This window comes from Oncorhynchus mykiss, chromosome 20 (genome assembly GCF_013265735.2).
Source record: "Oncorhynchus mykiss isolate Arlee chromosome 20, USDA_OmykA_1.1, whole genome shotgun sequence".
Taxonomy (NCBI): Eukaryota; Metazoa; Chordata; class Actinopteri; order Salmoniformes; family Salmonidae; genus Oncorhynchus; species Oncorhynchus mykiss.
Window position 1 is genome coordinate 19886407 of NC_048584.1, and position 14756 is coordinate 19901162.

General features: G+C 41.7%; 1 protein-coding gene across 5 annotated transcripts; it reads right to left on the reverse strand.

The window, feature by feature from the left end:
- Positions 1–146: 146 nt before the first annotated feature.
- LOC110499125 (endoplasmic reticulum membrane sensor NFE2L1) lies at positions 147–11914 on the reverse strand. Of its 5 annotated transcripts, none has more exons than XM_021576049.2 (6): positions 11704–11914; positions 9339–10175; positions 4248–4466; positions 4061–4153; positions 3804–3950; positions 147–3722 (listed from the first exon to the last, which is right to left on the reverse strand). In XM_021576049.2, exons 2-6 carry the CDS (start codon positions 9891–9893, stop codon positions 2343–2345), a joined length of 2394 nt encoding a protein of 797 aa, XP_021431724.2. In that variant the 5' UTR covers positions 9894–10175; positions 11704–11914; the 3' UTR covers positions 147–2342. The 5 variants fall into 5 exon arrangements, with proteins under 5 accessions (XP_021431724.2, XP_021431723.2, XP_021431725.2 ...); XM_021576048.2 differs by lacking the exon at positions 11704–11914 and adding an exon at positions 10961–11551 and having other exon boundaries at positions 9339–9895; XM_021576050.2 differs by lacking the exon at positions 11704–11914 and adding an exon at positions 10961–11550.
- Between the last annotated feature and the right edge of the window lie 2842 nt (positions 11915–14756).

Here is a 14756-nt window from a genome sequence, read left to right on the forward strand (position 1 = left end):
GACAGAGCCTAAGCTCCAAATTTGTGTAAATAGTTGGATATATTAAGGCATGTATTTATCTTCACAAAACCTAATGATCAGATATTCTATTCCCCCCAAATGGACACATTTCCCCTCATTATTAAATCATGCAAATGATGCAGTCACAGATGAAAATAAACACTTTATTAATCAATAAAATAACAATCCCAGATTGCCAGGAATTATTTAAAAGTAAACCAAAAGAAAATACATAACCAAAGCAGGGGCTGTGCAAAATGCAGACAAACTACAGAAAAGAATGACAAAAGGAGAAAATATTTACTGAACAAACAAGACCATTAACAAAAGCAGCACTAAGAAGTAATAACTTAAATGGGCTTTGCATTGTGTTGCAATGCAGGTGAACGTTTGCACGTCTTAAATATCAAATGTTTTCTGAAGTGCGACAACAAACAACTTCATTTAAATTGAGACAGCAACTTTTTCCCCCCTGCGAAAGTATTAGTACTGCATGAAAAATTATTTTTTACTTTGGCTCCCCTCACAGGGTAATGATGACAAGAACTATGAAAGTTATGTGGATGAAGAACATAGGACACTCATCAGTGCAGCGACTTAGTTCTTTCCCATCCTTCACTGTAGATCTGGGGTTCACAAATGTACTCATTCTCTTTAAACAGCTATTCCTGTTGCATTAATAAATGGCCTAGTCTTTTTTTGATTCGGGGTACATGCTAAAACACAATTTGACCCCAAAAAACACATACGCTCAGGCAATAGCACTTCTAATGTTCTGATAACAGTCCAATAACCCTTTGTTCTCAAAACCCTCAAATTTAGAAATGTGCTTGTGAAACAAAGGCATTCGAAAACAAGGCTCTCACTTCACATATTATCCTTGTCAGTTCACTCAGTTCGATTCAATTGGTTTACAATTCTAAATGACACGTATGACCGTAGACTATTAAAGCCGACAACTAGGTTATTCATCAACTGTCTTGTCCATTGCTTCAGGTAACTATCAAATAGAATGACAACTCTTTCAAAGGCTACCACTGCAATTACTCGACAGCCGAACGGCTCATCTGTCACTTTACAAGAAACAAACCAATGATAGTAAAGATGGGTGCATTTGATTTGTAATAAAACGGGACACTTCCACAGGGTTGCAGTTCATACAATACTTCCTGCAAAGACGACTATCAAAATCAATATTCCCTGGCCTGTAAAATTCCTGCAATGTGGTTACAGGCACAACCAACAGTGTGTGATGCAATAAGGGCAGGGAGTAGACCCAGCATGATGAAGCTAGACTTATAACCTAGCTTATTCTGGACCGTATGAGGATGTGTGGAAAACGAAAAGACTACCAGCAGAGCTCATCCTTAAACCTGCGGCAGACGGATAGCCAGAGACACGGCACGATGCATACAGCCAAGCCTTAGGAGGACAAATTACAGAGCTATATAGATATACAGAAGCTGATACATTTGTAACGCAGCGTGTGCCTTCTTCCTCAGCGTTCCATCTCCTATACTTGTCATGCTCCACCATCGTGGCAAGCCCAAGACTACTCTCCCAGCCTCTTTTGTGTTCCAGTGTCCTAGTTCTACAGCAAAGGGACTCAAAGTCAATGGCCAGTCAAAACCGGTGGTATTTGTAATAAACACATTTTGAATGAGTGCAGTCAGACTAGCTAGACTTTTGCTTAGAGTACAAGTGAAGTGCACAACACATTTGGTTAGTATCGGCGGTATTGTTAAGATAATGGTATCCTGGATGATGGACTTGCTTTACCCCACTGGTATCTTAACCTTTGACATCTCCAGGCCCTGTCTTAGCTTTCTTCTACATGTGCAACTTCTACTTACTCCAGAAACAGTCACTCCACCAATCACTCCAAAGCCCAAGCAAGAAAATCGGTTTAACAATCCGTTCAAAGCTGACTAACAATGGACCGGAATTTACACCCAGTTTCACGTTGACTTAATGTTAGTTTTTCCTTTAACTCTGACTTCACTTGATACGACTCCCTTCACTTCATAACATGAAGTAATAACATGGCCTGGTGCCAAAGATCCAGAGAACTCTTTCAACCCCTTCTTTTCCTTGTTTGTTCCTTTTTTTCCACCCAAACAATGAAAATTCAGTACTCAAATTAAGAACTTCTGCTTCAAAGTCGTTTCCCAGAGAAAACACAGGAACCACAAAAGAAAAGGAAAAAACCTAATGCAGGAAAAGTAGTCAACAATGCAGTTTCTCCTCACAAGAATCTTCTCAAAGGAAAAAAGACCTCTCTTGCATCTGCAGAAATCTTTCTTAGTGATTTTAGCTAAATGAAAGAAAAGGCAACAGCTTCCTCACTTCTTTTTGTCCTTTTGTTTCTTTTCGGGCTTACGGGTTTGCTGATCTGTCATGGTGCGGGGCATGATCAGGACGCTGCCGTCGGCGCTGTACTGGAGCGAGTACTCGCTGGGGAGGTAGGGCTGGCCCTCCTCATCCCGAAGCTGGGTGAACACCTCCTGGTAGAGGCTTTGCACTTTCTGCTTCATCTGGCGGATGGAGCGAATAAACTCCATCTTCTCCTTCAGCAGCCGCGCCTTGTCACGGCGCAGGTCGTGCACCCCTTGCTCCAGGTTGATGATGGTATCCAGCTTGCGCTTGCGGCAGTTCTGGGCCGCCATCTTGTTCTTGCCACGTCTACGAATGTCGCGGACGAGGGCCAGTTGGGCCTCGCTCAGGTGGTGCTTGGACAGAAGCTCGTTGAACTCCTCCACAGGCAGATTTATGATCTTCTCGTTTGAGAAGGGGATCTTCATGGCCCGAGCCCGTCGCTCATCGCGACTCGACTGTTTGTCCAGGAAATCCTGTTGTGGCTTAAGCTTTGACTGCTTCTCACGGCCCATTTTCTTGCCAGTGGGAATCGGTAGCTCTAGGTGTTCATCGAACGATGAAGACAGTGGTAAATTGTAGGTGTGATTGTGGTTGATGTTGTCGAGCTGAGGGAGCCCATGGAACTGGGAGGGGTCCTGGTAGCTCATGCGGCAGAGCTTGTTGAACTCGGGCTGGTAGCCCCCCACAGCACCTTCTTCTGGTTCCACGGCAGCTGACTCCGAGTCAGTGCTGTATCCCACAGCCCCTTCCTCTGAGAAGGTGGCAGAGGTGGAGGAGGAGGAAGCGGCGGAGGAGCAGGAGGTCTCAGAGCTGCTCGGTGAGACCGGGCTGTGACTGGAGTCTAGGGAGAGGCCGGAGTCCGAGTCGAGTTCATCCTCCAGCTGAGAGGCCTGGGCCTGGTTGAAGCCCTCCTCCATTGCCAGGTCCAGCAGACTGATCTCATCCAGCATAGACACCTCCAGCATAGTGCTGAAGGGATCAGGCAACACTGGAGTGCAAGTGATGTTGTTGGTGCTGTTCAGAGGCGGTGGGAGAAAGAGTCCAGTCAGGTTGGTGGCTCCGAATGTAGAGTTGACGTTGGAGGAGTTGCTAGAGGACATTCTAAGCAAGGGGGTCCGTGGGGTGCTAGTGGCATCCATCTCTGGATTGAAAAGTGTTGGAAAGTCCTGGCTGCAGCTAGGGAGGGAGGCCTGGCGAAGGCTGACATCTTGGTGAATAAGGGTGGAGGAACGAGTAAGTCCAAAGCTTCCAACTGAGCCGGACTCACTTGTGCTGCCACTGGTATTGGTACTGTTGGAAGTAGTGCTGAGGAAGGAGTTGTCTGAGGTGTTATTAACCTCCATTTCCTTCAAAAGAGAAAAAAATTGTAAGAAAAATGTAGTTTTTTTTACTGGAGAAACAGTTGTGATTAAACCACACGTACAAACCTGTAGTTCCATGATAGCCATGATGTCTTGCCACTGCTGCTCCAGGTCCAACTGGGGCAACGGGGGAGTCAGTGGTAGGCCCAGAGATGTGGATGGAGCTTCTTCATTGGCCACCGCAGACTCAGCTGTGACTACAGGGGCTGGAAACTGATAAGAAGTTTACCTTTAAAAGTCTCACAATTATTTTTGGATTTCCATAGACTATAATGTTAATCTAGCATTTGTAATATCATAAAACAGCATGCAAATGTCTTTACCTCAGGAGATTCTTCTCCGAAAGGGAAGGTGGCCTCCAGCAGCCTTAGGCATTCCTGCAGGGACAGTGAGGTCTGAGAGCCAAGGCCTAGGATCTGGGGGAGGAGCAGACAGCACAGAGGTCACTCCCTTTACTATCAACTACAGTGGACACACAAGATCATGAACACAATCTGTTCCCTTAGCTACCTGCTCTGGTATGCTCTCCCCGGTCTCTCCATCCACAGGCTGAGCCTCTTGAAGGTTCACTCCATTCCTCCATCTCTCCTGTGCCTCTGCTCTTTCCTCCTCCTCTGGGCTGGGCTTTTCCGCCTCACTCTCCTTCTGGCGACTGCTATAGTTGAACACTTCCCGTCCCGCGCCAAGGTCGATGTCCTGTCGCCACAGGATGTCAATCAAATCAATGTCCTGAAAAATCCATGATGTGAAAAATATGTTAGGACTACAAAGAAAAGAGCCCCCTTGATTGAGTTGCACAACATCTTGTCTTACACAACTTAATTCAAAATAAAAAGCACAAGGAGAGAACTACAGTGCCTTGAGAAAGTATTCACACCCCTTGACTTTTTCAACATATATATATATTTTTTAATAGCCTGAATTTAAATGTATTATATTTAGATGAGTCACTGGCCTATACACAATAGCCGATAATGTCAAAGTGGAATAATGTTTTTAGAAATGTTTACAAATTAATTAAAAGCTGAAGTCTTGAGTCAATAAGTATTCAACCCTTTTGTTATGGCAAGCCTAAATAAGTTCAGGAGTAAACATTTGCTTAACAAGTCACATAATAAGTTGCATGGACTCACCGTGTGAAATAAGTGTTTAACATGATTTTTGAATGACTACCTCATCTCTGTACCCCACACATACAATTATCTGTAAGGTCCCTCAGTCGAGCAGTGAATTTCAAACACCGATTCAACCAGAAAGACCAGGGAGGTTTTCCAATGCCTCGCAAAGAAGGGCACCTATTGGTAGATGGGTAAAAATAAAAAAAAGCAGACATTGAATATCCCTTTGAGCATGGTGAAGTTATTAAATTACACTTTGGAGGGTGTATAAATATACCCAGTCACTACAAAAGATAACAGGCTTCCTTCCCAACTCAGTTGCCAGAGAGGAAGGAAACCGCTCAGGGATTTCACCGTGAGGCCAATGGTGACTTTAAAACAGTTAGAGTTTAATGGCTGTGACAGGAGAAAACTGAGGATGGATCAACAACTTTGTAGTTACGCAACAATACATTAATCCTGTTTGCAATAAGGATCTAATGTAAAACTGCAAAAAAAGTGGCAAAGAAATTAACTTGATTACAAAGCGTTGTGTTTGGGGCAAATCCAACAACACTGAGTACCGCTCTTCATAAAAGCTCTTCATAAAAGCATGGTGGTGGCTGCATCACGTTATTATGCTTGTCATCGGCTTGTCATCGGCAAGGAATGGGAGTTTTTGGGGATAAAAAGAAACAGAATAGAGTTAAGCACAGGCAAAATCCTAGAAGAAAACCTGGTTTAGTCTGCTTTCCAACAGACAAATTAATATTTCAGAAGGACAATAAAACACAAGGCCAAATACACACTGGAGTTGCTTACCAAGATGATATTGAATGTTCCCGAGTGGCCTAGTTAGAGTTGTGATTCAAATCGGCTTGAAAATCTATGGCAGGCCTCCCCGGGTGGCGCAGTGGTTAAGGGTGCTGTACTGCAGCGCCAGCTGTGCCACCAGAGACTCTGGGTTCGCGCCCATGCTCTGTTGTAACCGGCCGCGACCGGATGGTCTGTGGGGCGACGCACAATTGGCCTAGCGTCGTCCGGGTTAGGGCGGTAGGGATATCCTTGTCTCATCGCGCACCAGCGACTCCTGTGGCGGGCCGGGCACAGTGCACACTAACCAAGGTTGCCAGGTGCACGGTGTTTCCTCCGACACATTGGTGCGGCTGGCTTCCGGGTTGGATGCGCGCTGTGTTAAGAAGCAGTGCGGCTTGGTTGGGTTGTGGAGGACGCATGACCTTCAACCTTCATCTCTCCTGAGCCCGTACGGGAGTTGTAGCGATGAGACAAGATAGAGTAGCTACTAACAATTGGATACCACGAAATTGGGGAGAAAAAGGGGTAACATTTTATTTAAAAAAAATCTATGGCAAGACTTGAAAATGGCTTAACAACCAACTTGATAGAGCTTGAAGAATTATTAAAAGAATAATGTGCAAATATTGTACAATCCAGGTGTCCAAAGCTCTTAAGAGACTTACCCAGAAAGACTCACAGCTGTAATTGCTGCCATATTGACGCATGGGTGTGAATCATTTTGTAAATTAGATAATTCTGTATTTCATTTTAAATAATATAAAAAAAAAACATTTTCACTTTTTCATTATGGGGTAGTGTGAATAGATGGGTGAGAATTTTTTTTAATATATAATAAAAATTGTATTTAGGCTGTATATAACACATGGAATAAGTCAAGGGGTATGAATACTTTGATGGTACTGTACTTGACTGTGGTGCAATAATCAAGGATGCCTATACCTGTGATACTGTAGGTTTTATATTTCGATATTTTCATCCTCAAGTAACTGTCCTGTCAAAATCTCACTTTTAAAAGCTCATATTCAGTTAGCGCATACACAAATAATGTTGTTGACTCATCCTGTACTCTTGTGGCCAAAGCATAAATTGGAGGGGGAAAAAAAACACAACCCACATCAAATGTGTGTCTCAAACAGACATGCTAGTTCCTCATAGAGGATGAGTTGACCAATCAGCAGTCCACTGGCATGAATATTTTTTCATGACGGGTATAGGCCTAGGCAACATCCTGTTGTTGGGTTATGCATGCCCACACCATTCCAACACAGAAAATCAGCTTTTTTAACAAACTTTCCTTCCAAAAGATAAGCATTTCAATCATATTATAATTAATTATAGGTCATATTTCATAGAAAATCATGGAACTTCAGATCATGTAAGCAGGGATGGGCAACTGTAGCCCTAGTCTTTGAGGCTTTAAGTAAAATTTTGGGCTAATTGGCTAACATGGGCTAATTGAGTGAATGGCAGTGACTGACATACGTGGAAAAACTGCTGATGGACGACCAAATTTCAAAATTGCACTTTATGTATTCTACTATTCTAACTCAACCTATTAAGTTGAGACCCCAACTGAGTTACTAATATATACAGTGGGGCAAAAAAAGTATTTAGTCAGCCACCAATTGTGCAAGTTCTCCCACTTAAAAAGATGAGAGAGGCCTGTAATTTTTATCATAGGTACACTTCAACTATGACAGACAAAATGATAATTTTTTTTCCAGAAAATCACATTGTAGGATTTTTAATGAATTTATTTGCAAATTATGGTGGAAAATAAGTATTTGGTCACCTACAAACAAGCAGGATTTCTGGCTCTCACAACCTCAAAACAGTCACACTCCAAACTCCACTATGGCCAAGACCAAAGAGCTGTCAAAGGACACCAGAAACAAAATTGTAGACCTGCACCAGGCTGAGAAGACTGAATCTGCAATGGGTAATCAGCTTGGTTTGAAGAAATCAACTGTGGGATCAATTATTAGGAAATGGAAGACATACAAGACCACTGATAATCTCCCACGATCTGGGGCTCCACGCAAGATCTCACCCCGTGGGGTCAAAATGATCACAAGAACAGTGAGCAAAAATCCCAGAACCACACGGGGGGACCTAGTGAATGACCTGCAGAGAGCTGGGACCAAAGTAACAAAGCCTAACATCAGTAACACACTACGCCGCCAGGGACTCAAATCCTGCAGTGCCAGACGTGTCCCCCTGCTTAAGCCAGTACATGTCCAGGCCCGTCTGAAGTTTGCTAGAGAGCATTTGGATGATCCAGAAGAAGGTTGGGAGAATGTCATTTGGTCAGATAAAACTAAAATATAACTTTTCGTGTTTGGAGGACAAAGAATGCTGAGATGCATCCAAAGAACACCATACCTACTGTGAAGCATGGGGGTGGAAACATCATGCTTTGGGGCTGTTTTTCTGCAAAGGGACCAGGACGACTGATCCGTGTGAAGGAAAGAATGAATGGGGCCATGTATCGTGAGATTTTGAATGAAAACCTCCTTCCATCAGCAAGGGCATTGAAGATGAAACGTGGCTGGGTCTTTCAGCATGACAATGATCCCCAACACACCGCCCAGGCAACGAAGGAGTGGCTTCGTAAGAAGCATTTCAAGGTCCTGGAGTGGCCTAGCCAGTCTCCAGATCTCAACCCCATAGAAAATCTTTGGAGGGAGTTGAAAGTCTGTGTTGCCCAGCAACAGCCCCAAAACATCACTGCTCTAGAGGAGATCTGCATGGAGGAATGGGCCAAAATACCAGCAACATAGTGTGAAAACCTTGTGAAGACTTACAGAAAACATTTGACCTCTGTCATTGCCAACAAAGGGTATATAACAAAGTATTGAGATAAGTATTTGGTCAATAACAAAAGTTTATTTTCCACCATAATTTGCAAATAAATTCATTAAAAATCCTACAATGTGATTTTCTGGATTTTTGTTTTCTCATTTTGTCTGTCATAGTTGAAGTGTACCTATGATGAAAATTACAGGCCTCTCATCTTTTTAAGTGAGAGAACTTGCACAATTCGTGGCTGACTAAATACTTTTTTGCCTCACTGTGTGTGTGTGTCACACACACACATATACACACACACATATACATATATATATACATATATATATATATATATATATATATATATATATATATATATATATATATATATATATATATATATATATATATATATATACATACATACATACATACATATACACACACACACACACACACACACACACACGGGGGCTGCCAGTTGCCCATCCCTGATGTAAGCCCACTAATGCAACCGTAGCCACTTAATGACCATAAAAGCATGTGATTCATTTGGAGACTTAGTTAATTCTACTTTAACAATGGCTTAGTGTCACCCAAAACCACTGCCTCCAATTGGTGGTCCTGTGACTATTAGGGGCAAGGATGATTCTAATGGAAGGACATTACAATGATGCAAAAAACACATTACACAATAATGGCAGAAATAATGATATTTCATTAAAATGGTGATTTATCAAGGTTCACACATAAAGGCGTCTCTGATAGACAGCTAAATACAGTCATCTGAGAAGTAGGCCTATTTCCTCCTAGTAACATATCCCTCCCTGTACAATACAATAGAAGTGCCATGCCCCAGCTTGCCTTGATCTCACCCCTACTCAGGCTTTCCTACCTCTTTGGTGAGGTCATCATTGCCATCCCTGTTGCGCTGCTCCTGGCTGTCCTCAGGGGCCACGGCTCCCAGGTTGCTGTCCTCTCCACTTGGGTTGTAGGTGGACTCAGGCGCTCCTCCACCACCCCTCATGGTCGGGGTTTCGGAGGTGTTCACGTCCTCCAGGCCGGCTCCATTGTCCAGGGTGATGCTGGGGCTGGATTGGCTGGCGGCGGACACCACAGTCTCAGGGTCACGGTGCACCAGCCACGTGCTCAGCTCTGGACTGGGCACTGACAGGCGATCCAGCTGGCGCACCTGGTTCAGCAGCCGGCGGGTGGTAAAGAACTGGTCAAGGTCCACACTCTTGGGATGGATGCCATACCCGTCCAGCGTGTTGCGGAGGTTGTGGAACTGCGTCTGGGTGTAGGCCGAGCTAGGACCTAGGATGATCTCCCGCAGTGGGGGCAGCTGATTGCTCAGGTAGGTGTCCAGGTCCACCCGCACCCCAATGAGACTCAGGAGGATGGTGAACTGAATCAGGCCCTCTGTGAAGTACTTTTTCAGGTAAAGCATTGCTTTACAAAGGAACAAAAAGTGAAGTAAAAAAGTAAAAAATTAACAGGGGACAAACTAGCGTTGCGCAATAGTTAATACTGAGATAAAGACTGGGATAAACAATGAAAGTATGACAATTGCAGATATGACAGAAGAGGGACTTTCTCTTTTTGCAGAGTTAGCTTAAAATGTGAATAGAGAGGGTTTCTGTGGTCTTGTATGTGCGCCCAATATCAGTCAAAGGGTAAACCGTGTTCTAGGTCAGGCTTTGGTCTTCCCCATCAGTAAGTCCTCCCATACCTGCACAGACAGACAGACAGACAGAGAGAGATCAAGGCCAAATGAAACCTTGATGCCTTTAAAAAAAAAAACGTATGACAGGATAAAGAAATGTGAATTTGTTGAGTAAACAAGCTTAGATTAATTGTTAGGTTAAATGTCCTCCAACCTAAGCTGTGTACTACAGTATGATTTCACAGTAAAAATATATATAAAAACATGACATTACATAATGTCAAAAGAATATATTACATGACATAACAGAAGCTGAATGCATCAAACATTGTTCGGACAAGATGAAATGTGAGTATGGCCTCAGATGTTGAAACAAACAGGCTTTTCCTCAAACGTGTACAATGGGCAGTCAGCCACAAACGATTTAAGATGACCAAATTCAATGATAACCAACATGAATAGCCAAATCAAACTAAACTTTAAACTCACAACCATAAACCTAGCATATGCACTACCAGTGAATGCAAAAACAAACTCATATTCCACATATTTCTATGGGAGGGAACAATAGACACACACTCCTTAAAAGCAAACCATCATGTCGCCACTTCCTAAAGCAGTAGTGTTCAAACATCTCCCTGGGGACCCCCAGCTGTTCCATGTATTTGATATATTCCAAAGAAAGAACACCTGATTCCAATTGTCAACGAATCATAAAGCCCTTGCGAGCTAGTACAGGGCTACAATCAAATTGTTAACTGGGGGTCCCTGAGGAGAGGTTTGAAAACCACTCTCTCTAGAGAACACACTACCTCAACCCCAATTCAAGAAGACCAATTTGACATGCCAACCTGACAATGTACAACTGAAATGCATCACCCAGTCCAGTGCATAACAGGAATAGATGTGAAGGTGAAAGAGGGAGGGTCTCGGGTTCTCCTCCAGTAGCTACGCTTCATGACTCCCATCCCTAGCAGTCTCCCTCTCATCCATTTTCTTTTCAAGATCTGCAGCTCACCGATGTGTCACTCACACATACACAATTACATTAAAATAATAGCAATAAAAACGATGCATCAGTATATCTGTCAATGTTTAAAAGTAGGCAGCCTAACAACATCGTAGCCAGCATCCACCGGTATTTATCGTCCAGAGGGAAGTGTTGATAGCGCTCATTTCCGATATCAAGCAACCTCCCTAGCAACAAGTGGCGCAGGGATGACTGGCAGGCTGGTGAACCATTCACAAACCAAGGATTCGATCATAACGTGTGATTCTCAGAAACGTTAACCAATGGGGAAAAGATGGGGGCGGGATGTTGAGGTGACAGCAACGGGGAGGAGAAATTGCTCAAATGTAACGTTAGCTCGCTAACTGTTACTATGTATTTTAAAACAATGTGTTGCATTGCCAATCTCAACTAAACGTACACACAATAAGCAGATAATGCATCCGCCTACTTCACGTCGCTTGTCCAAAACATTCAAGCGCAATTAGCTACAAGCTAACGTTATGCTGCTAGCCAACGTTGGCTATCTACCAAAGCTAGTCGGCTAACGTTAGCTATCTAGCTAAAAACCTATTTTATACTTACGCGTGGAGATGTTATACATCTGCCTGTATGCCCACAAGTCGGCCACCTTCTATAACCATTATCTGATTTCAGAAGAGTTATCTCATATGTTTTATTAGCATTACACAATGTCATTATCCACCCTCTCCCCCCATTGAATGGCCCACCATGACTTGACAATATTTCCATAGGCTAGCTAACAGCGGCGCATCTGACACCAAAACACGCTTCCCAAAGAGCATGCGTAGGCGCATGTTTACATCACCGCAGTGAAAATCCTCGAATTTAATCGGCTGGCTTCAAAAATTAATTATTCAGTTAGTCTAAAAAAAAAACTACTTCATGTCATATTAAGATTGAGAAATTATGGAAATTGAATACAACAATCAGACCTTTCCATAAAATGAGTCGATTTCTGTGGGCTACACGCTTCCAAATCATTTGAGAATTAGGATGAGCTGCCTATGAATTATCGAATAATTCACACAGAAAGTGAAAAACTGGTTTCACCATTATGCCTAGGCTATTATGCCTGTGTAACAACATGTTTTGTGAAACATTTTATTCCATGTTTGTTTCTTAAAATTGTATTTTCCTTTCCACTATTTTCTAACCATCCTCTTATTTTAAAGGTCCAATGCAACCGTTTTATCTCAATATTTAATCATTTCTGGACAACAAGTACCTTGCTGTGATAATTTTTTACAATTTTATTTGAAAACAAACAAATAGCTTCTTTGCAAAGAACAATTTCTCAAGTAATAATTTTGCTAGGACTGTCTGGGAGTGGTCTGGGTGGGGAGGGGAAAACTGAAAACTAGCTGTTATTGGTAGAGAGGTTTGAAACAATCTTTCTCTATTGACAAATTTACTGCCTAGCGATGTCCCCAGGCAGGCCAAAACTCCATCCCAGCCAAACAGGCTGAAATTTCAGGCAGTCTTTTCAAACAGTTCTTACACTTAAAAGGGAATTATTATAATTTTCACAATATTATTCCAACCTCACAGTGTGTAAAAATATATATAAAAAACAGGAAATCCCATTTTTGACTGCACTGGGTCTTTAAAGCCTGACTCGTACACTACATCACTGTGCATGATTCATGACACAATTCAATTTAAAAGTAAAAAAAAAAAAAATATGAAAATTGGAAATGGTACACAGACATTCTAAATAAAAAATGGTAAATGGTAAACAGAAAAAGGCAAATGGTAAACAGTTAATTATTAAAAAATAATTAACCTTATTTAGCATTCTGCGGCTGTGCTCTTGCAGTTATATTTGCAGGGCGACCAGTCCTAGGGAGAGTAGCAACAGTCATGAACTTTCTCCATTTGTAGACAATTTGTCTTTCCGTGGACTGATGAACATCGAGGCTTTTAAAGATACTTTTGTAGCCCTTTCCAGCTTTATGCAAGTCAACAATTCCTAATCTTAGGTCTTCTGAGATCTCTTTTGTTCGAGGCATGGTTCACATCAAACAATGCTTCTTGTGAATAGCAAGAAACATTTCCAATCTCGTCTCATTGATTGGACTCCAGATTCTCTGACTCCTGACTCCAATTAGCCTAGGGGTTCACATACTTTTCCAACCTTTACTGTGAATGTTTAAATTATGTATTCAATATAGAGAAGAAAAATACAATATTTTGCTTCCATCTGGTCTGATTGGTGGAGTGCTGCAGAGATGGTTGTCCTTCTGGAAGGTTCTCCCATCAATTGAATTTACCACAGGTGGACTCCAATCAAGTTGTAGAAACATCTCAAGGATGATCGATAGAAACAGGATGCACCTGAGCTCAATTTCAAGTCTCATAGTAAAGGGTCTGAATAGTTATGGAAATAAGGTATTTATGTTTCTAATTTTTTTAATAAATTAGCAAACATTTATAAAAACCTGTTTTCCCTTTGTCATTATGCAGTACTGTGTGTAGATTGATGAGGGGGGAAAATATTTAATCAATTTTAGAATAAGGCTGTCCTGTAACAAAATGTTGAAAAAGTCAAGTGGTCTGAATACTTTCCAAAGGCACTGCATGGGTAACAGGGTTGATGTTTTATGCTCAACCCGCTTGGTTTTTCAGCACAAAACACCAGAAAATGTCCGAAAAGAGCAGCTCACCTGCTTTTACAGTATGATTTGACTATTAGATGTTCAATGTTACCTTTGAAAAAAACATTTAGAAAGGAATAGTTTCACCATATTAATTAAAACAAGAGTTAAGTTCATGTAACTGACCTTAAAATGAGGGATGTAAATGAATCACTAATCACATGAAATAAATTATAATCTTCAGAAAGGATTTGTCAAAGCAACAAAATAACTAGGGCTTTACAATGATGGTGAGAACTTGGATATATGTAGGGGTTAAGTGGGTTAAAATCTTCATAGAAGTCACAGGGGTGCACTGAGTGACATGTCAAAATGCTGAATTTTGGCCCTTTAGCAAGTCTTTATTGCTATAATAAATTTGATCTATTGAATTATCCATGTGGTTTATATTGAAGGGCACTTTATGTGATATAACATGCTTTAAAAATTCAATATTGGTGACCAATTTCAACTTAAAATATCAAAGGGACGCAAAAGGCATTATTCTCAATTGCTGTATGAAAAGTCACTATTAATGCATCCATTCCATAGTCTAAGTGTTTATGTGTGATAATCTACTCCGTTTTTGTTGAGAGTTCCAGGACATTTGAGCAAAATGTATTTATATTTATATTATTAGGAAAAAGGTCTGTCGATGTGCCCTTGAGCGAGGCACTTTACCCTAATTGTTCCTGTAAGTCACTCTGGATAAGAGCACCTGCTAAATTACTAAAATGTAAATGTATATGAACATTTTCACCAGATTTGACCTTTGACCCCTTGAAAATGGCCTTAAAAATCGATATATAATGTGACATCCAGCCTAACTTTGTGTATCACCCAATCCTTGTTTGATCTAGCATGGATGAAAGCCTCTAACAAGCTATTTTTTCAAGCACTTTCTCCAGGCTGACTGTCGTACTTAACTCAAATGCAGTCAAAAATGCGATTTCCCTGATGTTTTGTATATATTTCCACACT

Bases quoted from the DNA above. Each gene is read 5' to 3' on its own strand.
- LOC110499125 (XM_021576048.2), bottom strand. From the start codon at position 10,985: ATGCATTTCAGTTGTACATTGTCAG. The intron at 9,896-10,960 runs GTTGGCATGTCA...TCCTTTGTAAAG, and splicing joins TTTCAGTTGTACATTGTCAG to CAATGCTTTACCTGAAAAAG. The intron at 3,723-3,803 runs GTTTGTACGTGT...TCTCTTTTGAAG, and splicing joins TGGCTATCATGGAACTACAG to GAAATGGAGGTTAATAACAC.